The sequence below is a fragment of the Scyliorhinus torazame genome, chromosome 17 (assembly GCF_047496885.1).
Source record: "Scyliorhinus torazame isolate Kashiwa2021f chromosome 17, sScyTor2.1, whole genome shotgun sequence".
NCBI classification, from domain to species: Eukaryota; Metazoa; Chordata; class Chondrichthyes; order Carcharhiniformes; family Scyliorhinidae; genus Scyliorhinus; species Scyliorhinus torazame.
Genome location: NC_092723.1, coordinates 8,522,785 through 8,535,769, shown reverse-complemented (window position 1 = coordinate 8,535,769; position 12,985 = coordinate 8,522,785). Strand labels below are relative to the sequence as shown.

At 44.3% G+C, this 12,985-nt stretch overlaps 1 protein-coding gene across 5 annotated transcripts in view; it reads right to left on the bottom strand.

Moving 5' to 3' along the window:
• usp49 (ubiquitin specific peptidase 49) overlaps positions 1 to 12,985 on the bottom strand; it is a 76,246-nt gene that overhangs the window by 47,872 nt on the left and 15,389 nt on the right. For all 5 annotated transcript variants that reach the window (XM_072479973.1, XM_072479976.1, XM_072479972.1 and 2 more), the window contains exon 3: positions 2,906 to 4,380. In XM_072479973.1, the coding sequence (XP_072336074.1) occupies positions 2,906 to 4,318 (1,413 nt within the window). In that variant the 5' untranslated portion in view covers positions 4,319 to 4,380. The remainder of the gene's footprint in view (positions 1 to 2,905; positions 4,381 to 12,985) is intronic.

Below are 12,985 nucleotides of genomic sequence, written 5' to 3'. Positions count from 1 at the left end.
ACAATTGAAGTAGCTAGATTTCATAGAATTAACAGTGCAGAAGGAGGCCATTTAACCCATCGAGTCTGCAGCAGCCCTTGGAAAGAGGCCCCACGCCTCCACCCTATTCCCGTTATCCCCGTAACCCAGCAACCCCACCTAGCCTTTTTGGACACTAAGGGCAATTTATCATGGCCAATCCACCTAACTTGCACATCTTTAGATTTTGGGAGGAAACCGGAGCACCCAGAGGAAACCCACGCAGGTGCGGGAAGAACATGCAGAATCCGCACAGGCAGTGACCCAAGCCAGGAATCGAACCTGGGACCAAGGAGCTGTTAAGTAACTGTGCTAACCACTGTGCTCCCATGCTGCCCCGATTTAAAGCGTAACAGCAGACTTCAGAGGTGGAAGTAAAGTTTGGTGCAATTTTAATACAGTCTGGGAATCATCTGGGCAGCACGGTGACACAGTGGTTAGCACTGCTGCCTCACAGCATCAGGGACCCGGGTTCAATTCCAGCCTTGGGTTACCGTGTGAGTGGAGTTGCATTTTCTCCCCGTGTCTGCGTGGGTTTCCTCAGAGTGCTCCAGTTTCCTTCCCCAGTCCAAAGATGTGCCGGTTAGATGAATTGGCCATGCTAAAACTGCCCCTTTGGTGTGCAAAGATGTGCAGGAAAGGTGGGTTATGGGGATAGGGTGGAGGAGTGGGCCTAGGTAGGGTGCTTTCCGCAGGTCAGTGCAGATTGGATGGGCCGAATGGCCTGCTTCTGCACTGGAGGAATTCTATGTTCTATGGAGCGTTAAAGCAATTGTAAGCAGTTTGCACTGCAATCAAGACAAAGAAATCCTAGAGGAGTGGTGTAAAATCCTGGACAGGATTCACTGATAAAAGTGGAATGGAAGCTTTGTTTAAAAGGGTGTTTTGTAAAACATGGACTGGATTTAGGAATTAAAACTGCTAAGGGAAAGCATTATTATAAGGTTGTAAAGTGTGTTTTAGGAGTGGAATTTGTAAACTCTCATGTGATCATCATCTGGGGAGGTTCTTTTCAAAAATAAATTTAGAGTACCCAATTCTTTTTCTCAATTAAGGAGCACAGGGAGAATGTGCAAACTCCACACAAACAGTGACCCGGGGCTGGGGTCGAACGTCCTCGGCGCCGTGAGACAGCAATGCTAACCATTAATAATAATCTTTATTGGTGTCACAAGTAGGCTTACATTAGCACTGCAATGAGGTTGCTGTGAAAATCCCCTAGTTGCCACACTCCGGCGCCTGTTCGGGTACACAGAGGGAGAATTCAGAATGTCCAATTCACCTAACAAGCACGTCTTTCGGGACTTGTGGGAGTAAACCGGAGCACCCGGAGGAAACCCACGCAGACACAGGGAGAACGTGCAGACTCCGCACAGACAGAGACCCAGGCCGGGAATCAAATCCGGGTCCCTGGCGCTGTGAAGGAAGTACTGACCACTGTGCTACCACACCACCGTGCAGCCCTTATAGGAAGATTCTGAGGAGAAATCCACAGACAATAACTTGGGTTCAGAGGAGAGTGTATGTATTTGATCAGAGTCACCTTGTGTGCTTAAAATCAGACTGTGTGTTAATGAGGCCATTGTAGCTTAATAGGTATTTTGTAATCCATGTCAATCTTTAAATCTGTGATATTTGTTAAGGGAGTAAATAAAGAAGTATTGTATCATAATCCAATTTTTAATGTTTAATAAATGTTTCTTCCTTGTTGTTAAAACAAATTAGTGGTCCAGTGACTCTGTTCCTCCATGTTTTATAAGTCTTTTGTGCCAAGCTTCCATTCTGGGATCTTCCCGTCCAGTGATACCATCAACTGGCATTGTAACAATACCTCAATGGCCTACTTATTTTCAAGAATCACTTTCAGTGGATGTAGTCTTCATTATAACTCGGCTGCCCCATATTATAAATGCACCCCCTTTGAAGTACAGGGAAGCTTCGGGGAATGGTGTGGTGGTGCGTGAAAGAGTGGAAATAATGCTCCGTTACTCAAAGAGCAAATCCTTGAATCCTCACGTTGTTCTACAAATAGGTGAGTCCTGGAAAACAAGCTATTTCAAACTTGTGAGGCTTACGATGAACTCGTAACAAATCTTTTCAAACAACTTGTGGGATGTAAATCATAACCAACAGATCATTCTTCAGCCTCTCCTTGTGTGAAAAGGGTTCCCCATCAACGGTGTGCTCTACTTCAGTGACAACATGAATGTGGGGGAGATGGGGGGTGGGGGGAACGTAGAATATGACTTGCAAAGAAAAAAATAGTTCCACTCCAGATTTTTACCCAGTCTGTGATGCCAGTAAGTGGTTACGTATACGGAGGGGCGAGAAGCAAGGTTGGGCTCTGATGCTTTCCAGAGTCAAATAGCTTGCCAAGGCTCATTATCAAGCGACATATGTTAAGAATGGTCACTTGGGCACGGTAACAGATGGGTAGAGGCACCCAGGGAATTGTGCTGCAGTAACAAACAGCACCTTCTAAACTGCAGCGAGGTTATAATTGATAAGTTAAACCCCAAGGTTAGAACTTGGATGTACTCTCACTGGTATTGCTGAAAAAACTGATCTCTAACAAATGTTAACCAGGTTGGAAATGAAAAGGGGGATCAAGTTCTCCAGTTTAAAAAGCAACCTTTTCAGTTTTCATTAAAAAAAAGTGAAGGATGGCAATGCCAAAAGGACACGGCTTTAACTTTTATACTGAGCACAGGCAACTTTACTGCTACATCTCATGCATGTGATAACTGATAGAAGAGTGCTGTCACTGGCTACAAAGTGGAAAGTATTCCATTCAGTAGCATTGTCATCTTTCATCTTGACAAGATCAGATCAGGATTGAAGAATTAAATTAAAATAGGACTGCACACACACTGTCATTTTCCTTTACCTGACTGAGCAGCTGCCCGTGAAAGATGGTGTTCACCACCTTGAGAACCTGTTTGGTGAGCTTCCTCTGAGGAAAAGGAATAAGGATCCTGTGTTTTGTGCCTTCCGATTCCAGCTCCTGCTGCACTTTGTCCAGTAATTCACACAGAAATTCCTGAGCATCTTGCTGACCATAGCCCCGGAACGCCGGGATCAAGCTCCATACAGAGTGCAACATAGCAAACGGGGACACCAGAGCCCATTTCCCAGACCACATTACTCGAAAAAGCGTGTGAAGTTCATGGCAAAGAGAGATGTGCTTTGAGCTAGGCTCCTTGGGTTGAATAAGTTCCAGGTTCCTGGCCAGAGAGGCACCTCCATTCAAACCAGCTGGCATGCTGTATCTCCCTGAAGTTCCCACATGATCGTTTCTTCCTGTTATGCAAGACGCAGGACCAATTCCCAGCGTGACCTTGTTAGACAATCTCGTTTTCCCATTTGTGGTTCTTGCCAATAGTTCTTCAGTCTCACAGAGATCAAGGGTTAAGAAGCACTCTCTGAACTTCTGCAAGTGACTGAGTACTTGCAGGATGGAGTTCATGTAGCAGGTATTACCAAGGTTTCTTAAACCAGTAACACCAGGTGTTACCACTGGCTTACGCTTGGCAGCATAATTCCGCTTCATTTTGTTCCTTTGTCGTTTTGAGGTAGGGGAAGTTTGTAGCACCTTTCGTCCAGTTGGTTTTCTGCACTTTCTCGAGCTGTGGGCCTCCTTCTGGATTTGAAATAAAATCCTAGAACTTTTCCTAGGTGGAGCGTTGGCGAGCTCTTCCATGAACTTGCGCTTTAGCTCCTGCCGGCGCGTCCTTGCTTCCTCCTTTCGTCTGTCCATTTCCTCCTGTAACCGCTTTTCTTCCATTCTACGTTTGCCACTGGTCGTTTGTTCAAACCAAATGCGCATTGCTTTTGTGAGCAAAGACTGGCGCCTATGCCAAAGAGCAGTGAACATCTGCTCTGTACTATGAGTCTGCCCTTTCTTGTTCTTCAGAAACGAACAAGGAGATTCCCCGCAAGCCATTGACCGCAATGCCCTGCCATTGCGTGCCATCGGACTGTACTTTTGGTTCTTTACTGCACTTAAAGTGCTTCTCAACAGTTTTAAATCCCCCGTAGCATTGTCATTCAACACGTAGTCATCACAAAGATAGCAAAAGACATAAAGTTCATTGACCTCCATAGCCAAAGGATGCCTAGTTTCCTCAAAGTGTTTGAGTGCATGCTCCTCAATGTAGCGGCCACAAGCCACATGGGAGCATTTAAGACAGGCCCAAACAGACTCAGTGGTGTTGCAGTCCATGCAATGCCACTTCTGGGGATTCAATATAGAGTGATTTTGGGCGAGTCGGAGACGTCCTACATGCTTACACCTATCCATGGCTTTAAAAAGCTCAGAAATATTCTGGTTGTAGTATCCTTGACCTGCTGTAATGCTTTAATCTGTAGGAGAAAGACAAAAAAAAAACTTCAGCCATTGGAACTTTACAGCAAGCTGTAAAACATCAAATTAGAACATTTTCACTTCGATAAAGTCCAAGCCCTGTAAATGCCCCAAATCGAACGCGTTACCTTTGCTAAACACACTGTTCATTAAAGAAAAGACAAATAATTTTCCTTGCAGCTTCGAGCCACCATTTCAGGAGTGACACATCAAGCTGCTTTTACTGCCCTCTCATCCAGTTAATAAAGGGTTACAAGCTTTTGACAAAGGATTGCAACATTCTCAAGAGGACAACTGCATTAATGCTGAATCAAGACATTAAGTTTGATGTTGGTTAACCCCTGAAGATACAGGACATGAAAATAAGGTATGCAAAAAAAACTGCAAGTTTAATAGATTTCTTATAGTAGGAAAAACAAAACATATGGGGAAGGGAGGGAATTATTGTGAAAGAGTGATCACCGCGCATAGTTAATGCAGTGTAAGAATAGACATCGAAAAGATTTGAAGGCAAGGCTTCTTGACTGGAAAAATAGTGAAATCAAAAAGGACATTGTCCAGTTTAAACAGAAGGAAATACAGGCAAATAGAACTGCACTTAAAAGTAGAAAATATTTAAACAGTGGAAGGAATAGGTTAAAAATCAAGCGTATCCAGCAAGGAAAAATAGAAGCTCAAAGACTGGGGTGGTTTAGGGGTGGTTTAGGGGAATTAGAAGAGATTTTGAAACCAGAAAAACATTTATCTTACAGGGCAGATTTTTAAAAAGAGGAAATTAAAAAAAAGATTTTTTAAAAAAACAATCAAGAATTATGAAGATGCATTCCTAGTGAGTGGATAGTCAAGGTTTTGGTATAATGGTGAAAAGGAGTAGAGATTAAGGGAATGGCAGATATACAAAATGTGTATTTAGCCCCATTTTTTACAGATGAGGTGGATATTAGGATTATAGAATTACCATAGAAGAAAGAAAGTTTATAGCACAGGATGCAGCCAGCAAACACACTGTGCTGGATCATTGCGAGTTAAATCTATAATCAATTCCAATTCCTTGCAATCGCCCCGGAATCTTGCATCTTTATCTCTTTCAAATATTTGTCCACTCTACCCTTAAACAATGGTCTCTGACTCAACCATTTGATGTGGAAAAGCGTTCAGTGCTCATGCAATCCTCTTAATAAAGACTTCTCAATCACTCTCCTCGACTGTTTATTGGCGATTTTCCATTCACCATACTAAAACCCTTCACAACTTTAAAAATCTGTTTTCAATATTCTCTTTACATTCTCCAGTAAAGATCAGTCACAATACTTCATGTCGCCACCCCCTCCCCCAACCTCCCACCCACAAGCATACGGCTCTCATCCCTGCATTATTACCCTGCCAAACCTACACTATACAGCCTCTAGGATTGCAATGTCCTTTCTATAGGAGGCACCCAAAGCCACTCACAATAATCTAACAATGGCCTCATCAATGCCATGCACTGAGAGGCGGCTGCGAGGCCATTAAGAATGGTTATTGTTTAACCAAAAGGGAAGTCATTATTCAAGGAACTGGTTCAAAAGATGTTACTCGAACTTAAGGTAGAAAAATCACTGGGACGTGTTTATTTACAATCGAAGATCCTCAAGAAATGCAGAGACTCTTTGACTGATTTCCCACAATTTGGCACGAGAGGTTTGGACAGTGGAAAACATGACATTCTTTAAAAAAGGGAACATGGTAAAACAAAGTTAAATCATTGGGCAAGTACATAATTCATTTTTTCCAATTAAGGGGCAACTCAGCATGGCCAATTCATCTTCGGGTAGTGGGGACGAAACCCACACAAACACGGGGAGAATGTGCAAACTCCATACGGACAGTGATCCCAGAGCCGGGATCGAACCTGGGTCCTCGGCGCTGTGAGGCAGCAGTACTAATCACTGCACCACCCTCTTACTCAACTATTGTCACAGGATTTTTTTCAAAAAATAATAAGGGGAGAACGGAAATTTAGTGCATTAAGCTTATATGAGTTTTTAAAAACTATTCATTAAAACGCTTATGGCAATGATAATGGCTTGTGGAATTACAGGAGCGATGCCCCCAGTTTCCTCTAAGAGCATATTTAAAATTATTTTGGAGAGCTATGAAGTGGGCAGTTTAAAAAACCCTTACTGGCACCAAGATTGCAATTGCATTTTATAGGCCAGAAAGAATGGCTAACTTGGGAAATGTCACACTGAACGATTCACCAAGGTTGATGCTCAAATTGAGTAGATAAAAGGGAGCTCCATACCGTGAAGGCATAGATGAGCATATTGATGGCAAATTTAAAAAGCATGTAACAAAAATAGTGTGATAATGTTGAGACTTTAAGTATCCTTTTTTTTTAATTTAGAGTAGCCAATTAATTTTTTCCAATTAAGGGGCAATTTAGCGTGGCCAATCCACCTACCCTGCACATCTTTGGGTTGTGGGGGTGAAACACGCAAACACGGGGAGAATGTGCAAACTCCACACGGACAGTGACCCAGGGCCGGGATCGAACCTGGGACCTCGGCGCCGTGAGACTTTAACTATCCTAATATAGACTAGGACAAACAGTGTTAAAGGATGGAAGGCTGTGAAATGCATACGGAAGTTAATCCAATTCAACAAGGGAGGAAGCAGTGCTGGATATAGTTCTGGAAAATGGATTAGGCAAAGTGAAGTGTCTTACATGAGATCAGCAAACTAATAAGTGATCACAAAATAAATTTGACCTGATGTAGTTACAGAAAGAGGCAAGATAATATCAAATTACAGTAACTTCATACTTGTGACAATAAAAGATTATTATTATCATTAAGATAATATGCTCAGCTAGGGAAGAGTTAATATTTTGTTAATATTCATTCATGGGGGGCAGCACGGTGGCGCAGTGGTTAGCACAGCTGCCTCACGGCGCTGAGGTCCCAGGTTCGATCCCGGCTCTGGGTCACTGTCCGTGTGGAGTTTGCACATTTTCCCCGTGTCTGTGTGGGTTTCGCCCCCACAACCCAAAAATGGGCAGAGTAGGTGGAATGGCCACACTAAATTGCCTCTTAATTGGGTAATCTAAATTTTAAATATATATATTCATGGCATGTGGGCGTCACTGGGTAGGCCAGCTTTTATTGCCTATCCCACGTTGCCCTCGAGAAGGTGGTGCTGGTGAGCTGCATTTGTGAGCCGGTGCAATCCGTGTGGTGTAGGTACACCCATAGTGCTGTTAGCAAGGGAGTTCCAGGATTTTGACTCAGTGACAGTGAGGACAGCGATATATTTCCAAATCAGGATGGTGTGAGACTTTTAGGGGAACTTCCAAGAAGTGGTGTTCCCATGTGTCTACTGTCCTGGTCCTTCTAGATGGTAATGGCTGTAGGTTTGCAAGAAGCTGTCTAAGGAGCCTTGATGACTTCCTGCTGTGCATCTGGTAGATGGTACATACAGCTGCCAATTTGTGTCAGTGATGAAGGGAGTGAATGTTTGTGGATGGGGGGGCCAATCAAGTGGCCTGTTTGTCATGGATGGTGTTGAGCTTCTTGAGTGTTGTTGGAGCTGTACTCATCCAGGCAAGGGGAGAGCATTCCATCACAAGACTTGTGTCTTGTAGATAGTGGACAGGCTTTGGGGAGTCAGGAGGTGAGTTACTCACCACAGGATTCCTCGCATCTGACCTGTTTTTGTAGCCACAGTATTTATATAGCTAGTCCCGTTAAGCCTCTAGTCAATGGTAACCCCCAGGATATTTGTAGTACGGGATTCAGCAATGGTAATGCCACTGAATGCCAAGAGGCGATGGTTAGTTTCTCTCATTTTGGAGGTGGTGTTTGTGTGGCACAAATGTTGTTTGCCACTTGTCAGACCAAGCCTGGATATTGTCCAGGTCTTGCTGCATTTGGACACAGACTGCTTCAATTTCTGAGGAGTATCAAATGGTGATGAAAGTTGCGATCATCAACAAATATCCCACATCTTACCTTATGCTGAAAGGAAGGTCATTGATGAAGCAGCTGAAGATGGTTGGGCCTAGGACACTACCCTGAGGAGCTCCTGCAGTGGTGTCCTACAGCTGAAATGACTGACTTCCAACAACCACAACCATCCTTTGTGCTAGGTATGACGGCAACCAGCAGAAAATTTTCTCCGATTCCCATTGACTCTAATTTTGCTGGGTTGATGCCAGATTTTTAATCACTAAGGGAATCAAGGGTTATGGGGACAAGTTGAGAAAGTGGAATTAAGGTTTATCTAATCATATCCCATTGAATGGCAGAGCAGCTTCGAAGGCCTGAATGGTCTACCTCTGCTCCAACATCTTACGGTAGCAGTCACTCTGATCTCACCTCTGGAGGTCAACTCCTTTGTCCATGTTTGAACCGAGGCTTTAATGAGATCAGGAGCTGAGTGACCTTGATGGAACCCAAACTGTGCATTAGCAAGCAGGTCACTGCTATGCAAATACCATTTGATAGCACTGTTAATGATTCCTTTCATCACTTAATTGGCTCAGTTGGATGTGTCCTGCTTTTTTGTACAGGACATACCTGGACAATTTTCCACATTGCTGGGTAGATACCAAAGTTGTAGCTGTACTGGAACAGCTTGGCTAGGCGACATAGCTAGTTCTGGTGCGCACGTTCTCAGTACTACTGACAGATCTTTGTCAGGGCCTGTAGCCTTTACAGTTTCAAATTGGCTGAAGACTGGCACCTGTGATTCTGGGGACCTCTAGAGGAGGCAGGATGGATCATCCACTTGGCACTTCCGGCTGATGATTGTTGCGAATGCTTCAGCCTCATCTTTTGCCAAAAGTAGTCCCCAGATGATAACAAGGATTCTTTGCAAGGATACGCTGGGCTCCCCCATCATTGAGAATGGGGATATTTGTGAAGTCTCCTCCTCCAGGGAGTTGTTTAATTGTCCACCACCATTCACAGCTGGATGTGGAAGGACAGTAGAGCATTGATCTGATTGATTAGTTGTGGAATTGCTTAGTTCTATCAGTTACTGCTTATGCCGTATGGCAAGCAGGTAGCCGTGTTTCAGTTTCACCAGGTTGACACCTAATTTTTAGGTATCCATGGTACTGCTCCTGGCATGCACTCCCACACTCTTCATTGAACCATGTTGTTTGTTCCCCTGGCTTGGTGGTAAATGTAGAGTGGGGTTATACCGGGCATTAAGGTTACAGATTGTGGTTGATTCATGGGTACAGATTCTGCACCCATGTCACCCTCAGTGCTTCCTCCAAGTCGTGTTCAACATGGAGGAGTACTGATTCACCAACTGAGGGTGGACGGTACGTGGTAATCAGCAGGAGGTTTCCTTGCCTATGTTTGGCCTGATGCCGGTTGGACAAGACATATCCAGGGATGGTGATGGTGGTGCCTGGGACATTGTCTGTAAGGTACGATTCCATCAATATGGTTATGTCAGGCTGTTGCTCGACTAGTCTGTGGGACAGCTAGAGCCCTGTCCCTTGGTGGCCATATTTGGGGTGTTGGACTCGCCGGAGCTGCAGACGGGCACGGGGACCGATGTTCCGGCCTTCGGCTCACTGATTGCCTGGAGGTCAGCTTCGCCGTCTAGTGCCTCAGTGTGGCTGGGAAATCTTTCTTTTTTTTTTTCTTCTTTTTTTAAATATAAATTTAAAGTACACAATTCATTTTTCCAATTAAGGGGCAATTTTAGAGTGTTCAATCCACCTACCTTGCACATCTTTGGGTTGTGGGGGCGAAACCTACGCAAACACGGGGAGAATGTGCAAATGGCTGGGAAATCTGATGGAGCTCCTATACCTCAAGAAAGTCAAGTGCACTGTGAGGTGAGCAATTGAGGAATTTATTTTCTTTTTAAAAAATATAAATTTAGAGTACACAATTCATTTTTTCCAATTAAGGGCCAATTTAGCGTGTCCAATCCACCTACCCTGCACATCTCTGGGTTGTGGGGGCGAAACCCACACAAACACGGGGACAATGTGCAAACTCCACATGGACAGTGGCCCAGGGCTGGGATCGAACCTGGAACCTCAGCGCCGTGAGGCAACAGGGCTAACCCACTGCGCCACCGTGCTGCCCCCCAATTGAGGAATTTTACCGAAGATGACAGCTGTTTGTTGTGTATTCCAAACAGCAGGTCACCATTAGTTGCTTTGGGGGGGGGGGGGGGGGGGGGGGGGGGGGGAAGAGAGAGAGAGAGAGAGAGAGAGAGAGAGAGAGAGAGAGAGAGAGAGAGAGAGAGAAGGGGGAGAGGTTAGGTCTTTGGGAAGGGTGAAGTTAGGTTACAGGGGAAGGTAGGTGTGAATGGGGGGGGCAGGGTTTACTCTGTTGGTTGTGTTGTTTCGTATTATGTATAAAATGGTAAAAAGGTGAATAAAAATATCTTTTAAAAATCCAGTGCTTTATTGAATTTAAATTCCACCACCTGTCGTGGTGCGATTTGAACCCAGGTCCCCAGAGTTTAAGCTTGTGGCCCTGGATTACAAGTCCAGCAGCAATACGACTACAGATTTAAAAACATTTTTTTAAATTTAGTGTACCCAATTAATTTTTTCAAATTAAGGGGCAATTTAGCATGGCCAATCCACCTAACCTGCACATCCTTGGGTTGTGGGGGCGAAACCCACGCAAACACAGGGAGAATGTGTAAACTCCCGACGGACAGTGACCCAGAGCCGGGATCGAACCTGGGACCTCGGCGCCGTGAGGCTGCAGGGCTAACCCACTGCGCCACCGTGCTGCCCCCCACTACAGATTTAAGAAGGGATCCAGCACAGGTAGACTGGAAACGGTGATTGCCAGAGAATTCAGGCATTCAGGGAAGAGAGGATGCAGACACAAACTGGACATATTATTTTCAAGGAAAAAGAGTATCGAAAGCTAATGAACCCTGGGTAAGAAGAGAAGTAAAAGTTTAAATAAAACAGAAAAGGGCTTATGACAAATGTCAGCAGGAAGATTTAGTTAATAAGCAGGAAGATTATGGAAAGTACAGGAAGTAAAAATAGTGATTAGTAGGCACCAATAAATTGAACCCAAAAACGTTAAAGGCTAAAAATTTATTGGCACGTGAAGTGCACTGATTAGCTGTTAATGATTCAGGTCAATGATCTTTCGGCACAACTGTTCTAATGAAAGGTTATTCACCTAAATCATGAACACGCTCCCGCTCCACACAAGCTGCCTGACCTGCTTAGTATTTTCAGCATTTTCTGGGGGGGTTTCAGATTTCCAGCATCTGCAGTGTTTTGCTTGTAGCTACAATTTGGGCCCATTAAAGGCAAGAGAAAGCTCTTCATGTACAGACAAGAGACTATGGCTACTCTATTAAATGAGGACTTTGCACCTGTCTTCACAAAGGAGAGAATGATGTGAAAGTCACACTGAAAAAGGCCTGGGACCTCTGGACAGGATAGTAATGGTAGAGAAAATGCGCAAAAATAGATTAGCATTACTCAAAGTTGGCAAGTCACCTGGACAGGATGGAATGTACCTTGGTTTCTGAAAGTAGCAAAGGTAGAAATGGCAGAGCAGCGCTCACAATTTTTCAATCCTCATTGGGTGCAGGAGTAATGGCGGGTCTGGTAACACTACCTACCAGCCAAGAAAGAGAACATGGGGTAAACCAGAAATCTACAGGCCTGTCAGTCTAACACTGGTGGTGGGGAAGTTATTAGAAACCATGTTCGGGGTAAAATAAACTTTAATTAAGGAGTGTTAACATGGAATATATATTTGACTAATTTGATTTAATTCTTCAATGAGCTAACATAGAACATACAGTGCAGAAGGAGGCCATTCGGCCCAGCGAGTCTGCACCAACCCACTTAAGCCTTCACTTCAACACTATCCCCTTAACCCAATAACCCCTCCTAACCTTTTTTGGACACGAAGGGCAATTTATCATGGCCACTCCACCTAACCCGCACGTCTTTGGACTGTGGGAGGAAACCGGAGCACCCAAGGAAACCCACACAGACACAGGGAGAACTTGCAGACTCCGCACAGACAGTGACCAGCAGGGAATCGAACCTGGGACCCTGGAGCTGTGAAGACACAGTGCTAACCACTATGCCACCGTGCTGCCCGGTGAGAAGGTGGAATAAGGTAGTGCAACCAGCTGATGTTGTATATATGGAATATCAGAAAGCGTTTGACAAAGTGCCACACCGGTGGATTATTAAGAAGGTAGAAGTCCATGGAATTAAGGGAAAGTGGTACTATGAATACATAATTGCTTCAGCGAAGGAAAGCAAAGGATTTTTCGCTCCAGGTGATTGGTTGCCGTGATGCTGCCCAATGGGCAGTTTTGGGTCCATTTCCCTTTTCAATTTTTATAAGCAATCTTGACTTGGGTGGAGGGAATATCATTATAAAGTCTGCAGGTGATAGGAAACATGGTAAAGTAGTAGATAAGTGATGAGGATAACTATAAGCTTTAGGGTACCATAAACAGGAAAGTGAAATGGTACATGGAGTTCAATGTGGAGAAGAGATGTATTTTGGGATGACTAATACATAAAGCCAGTATACCATAATGGCACGATTTGGAACAGTATAGGTGAGTAGTGATCTTGATATCTAGATAGAG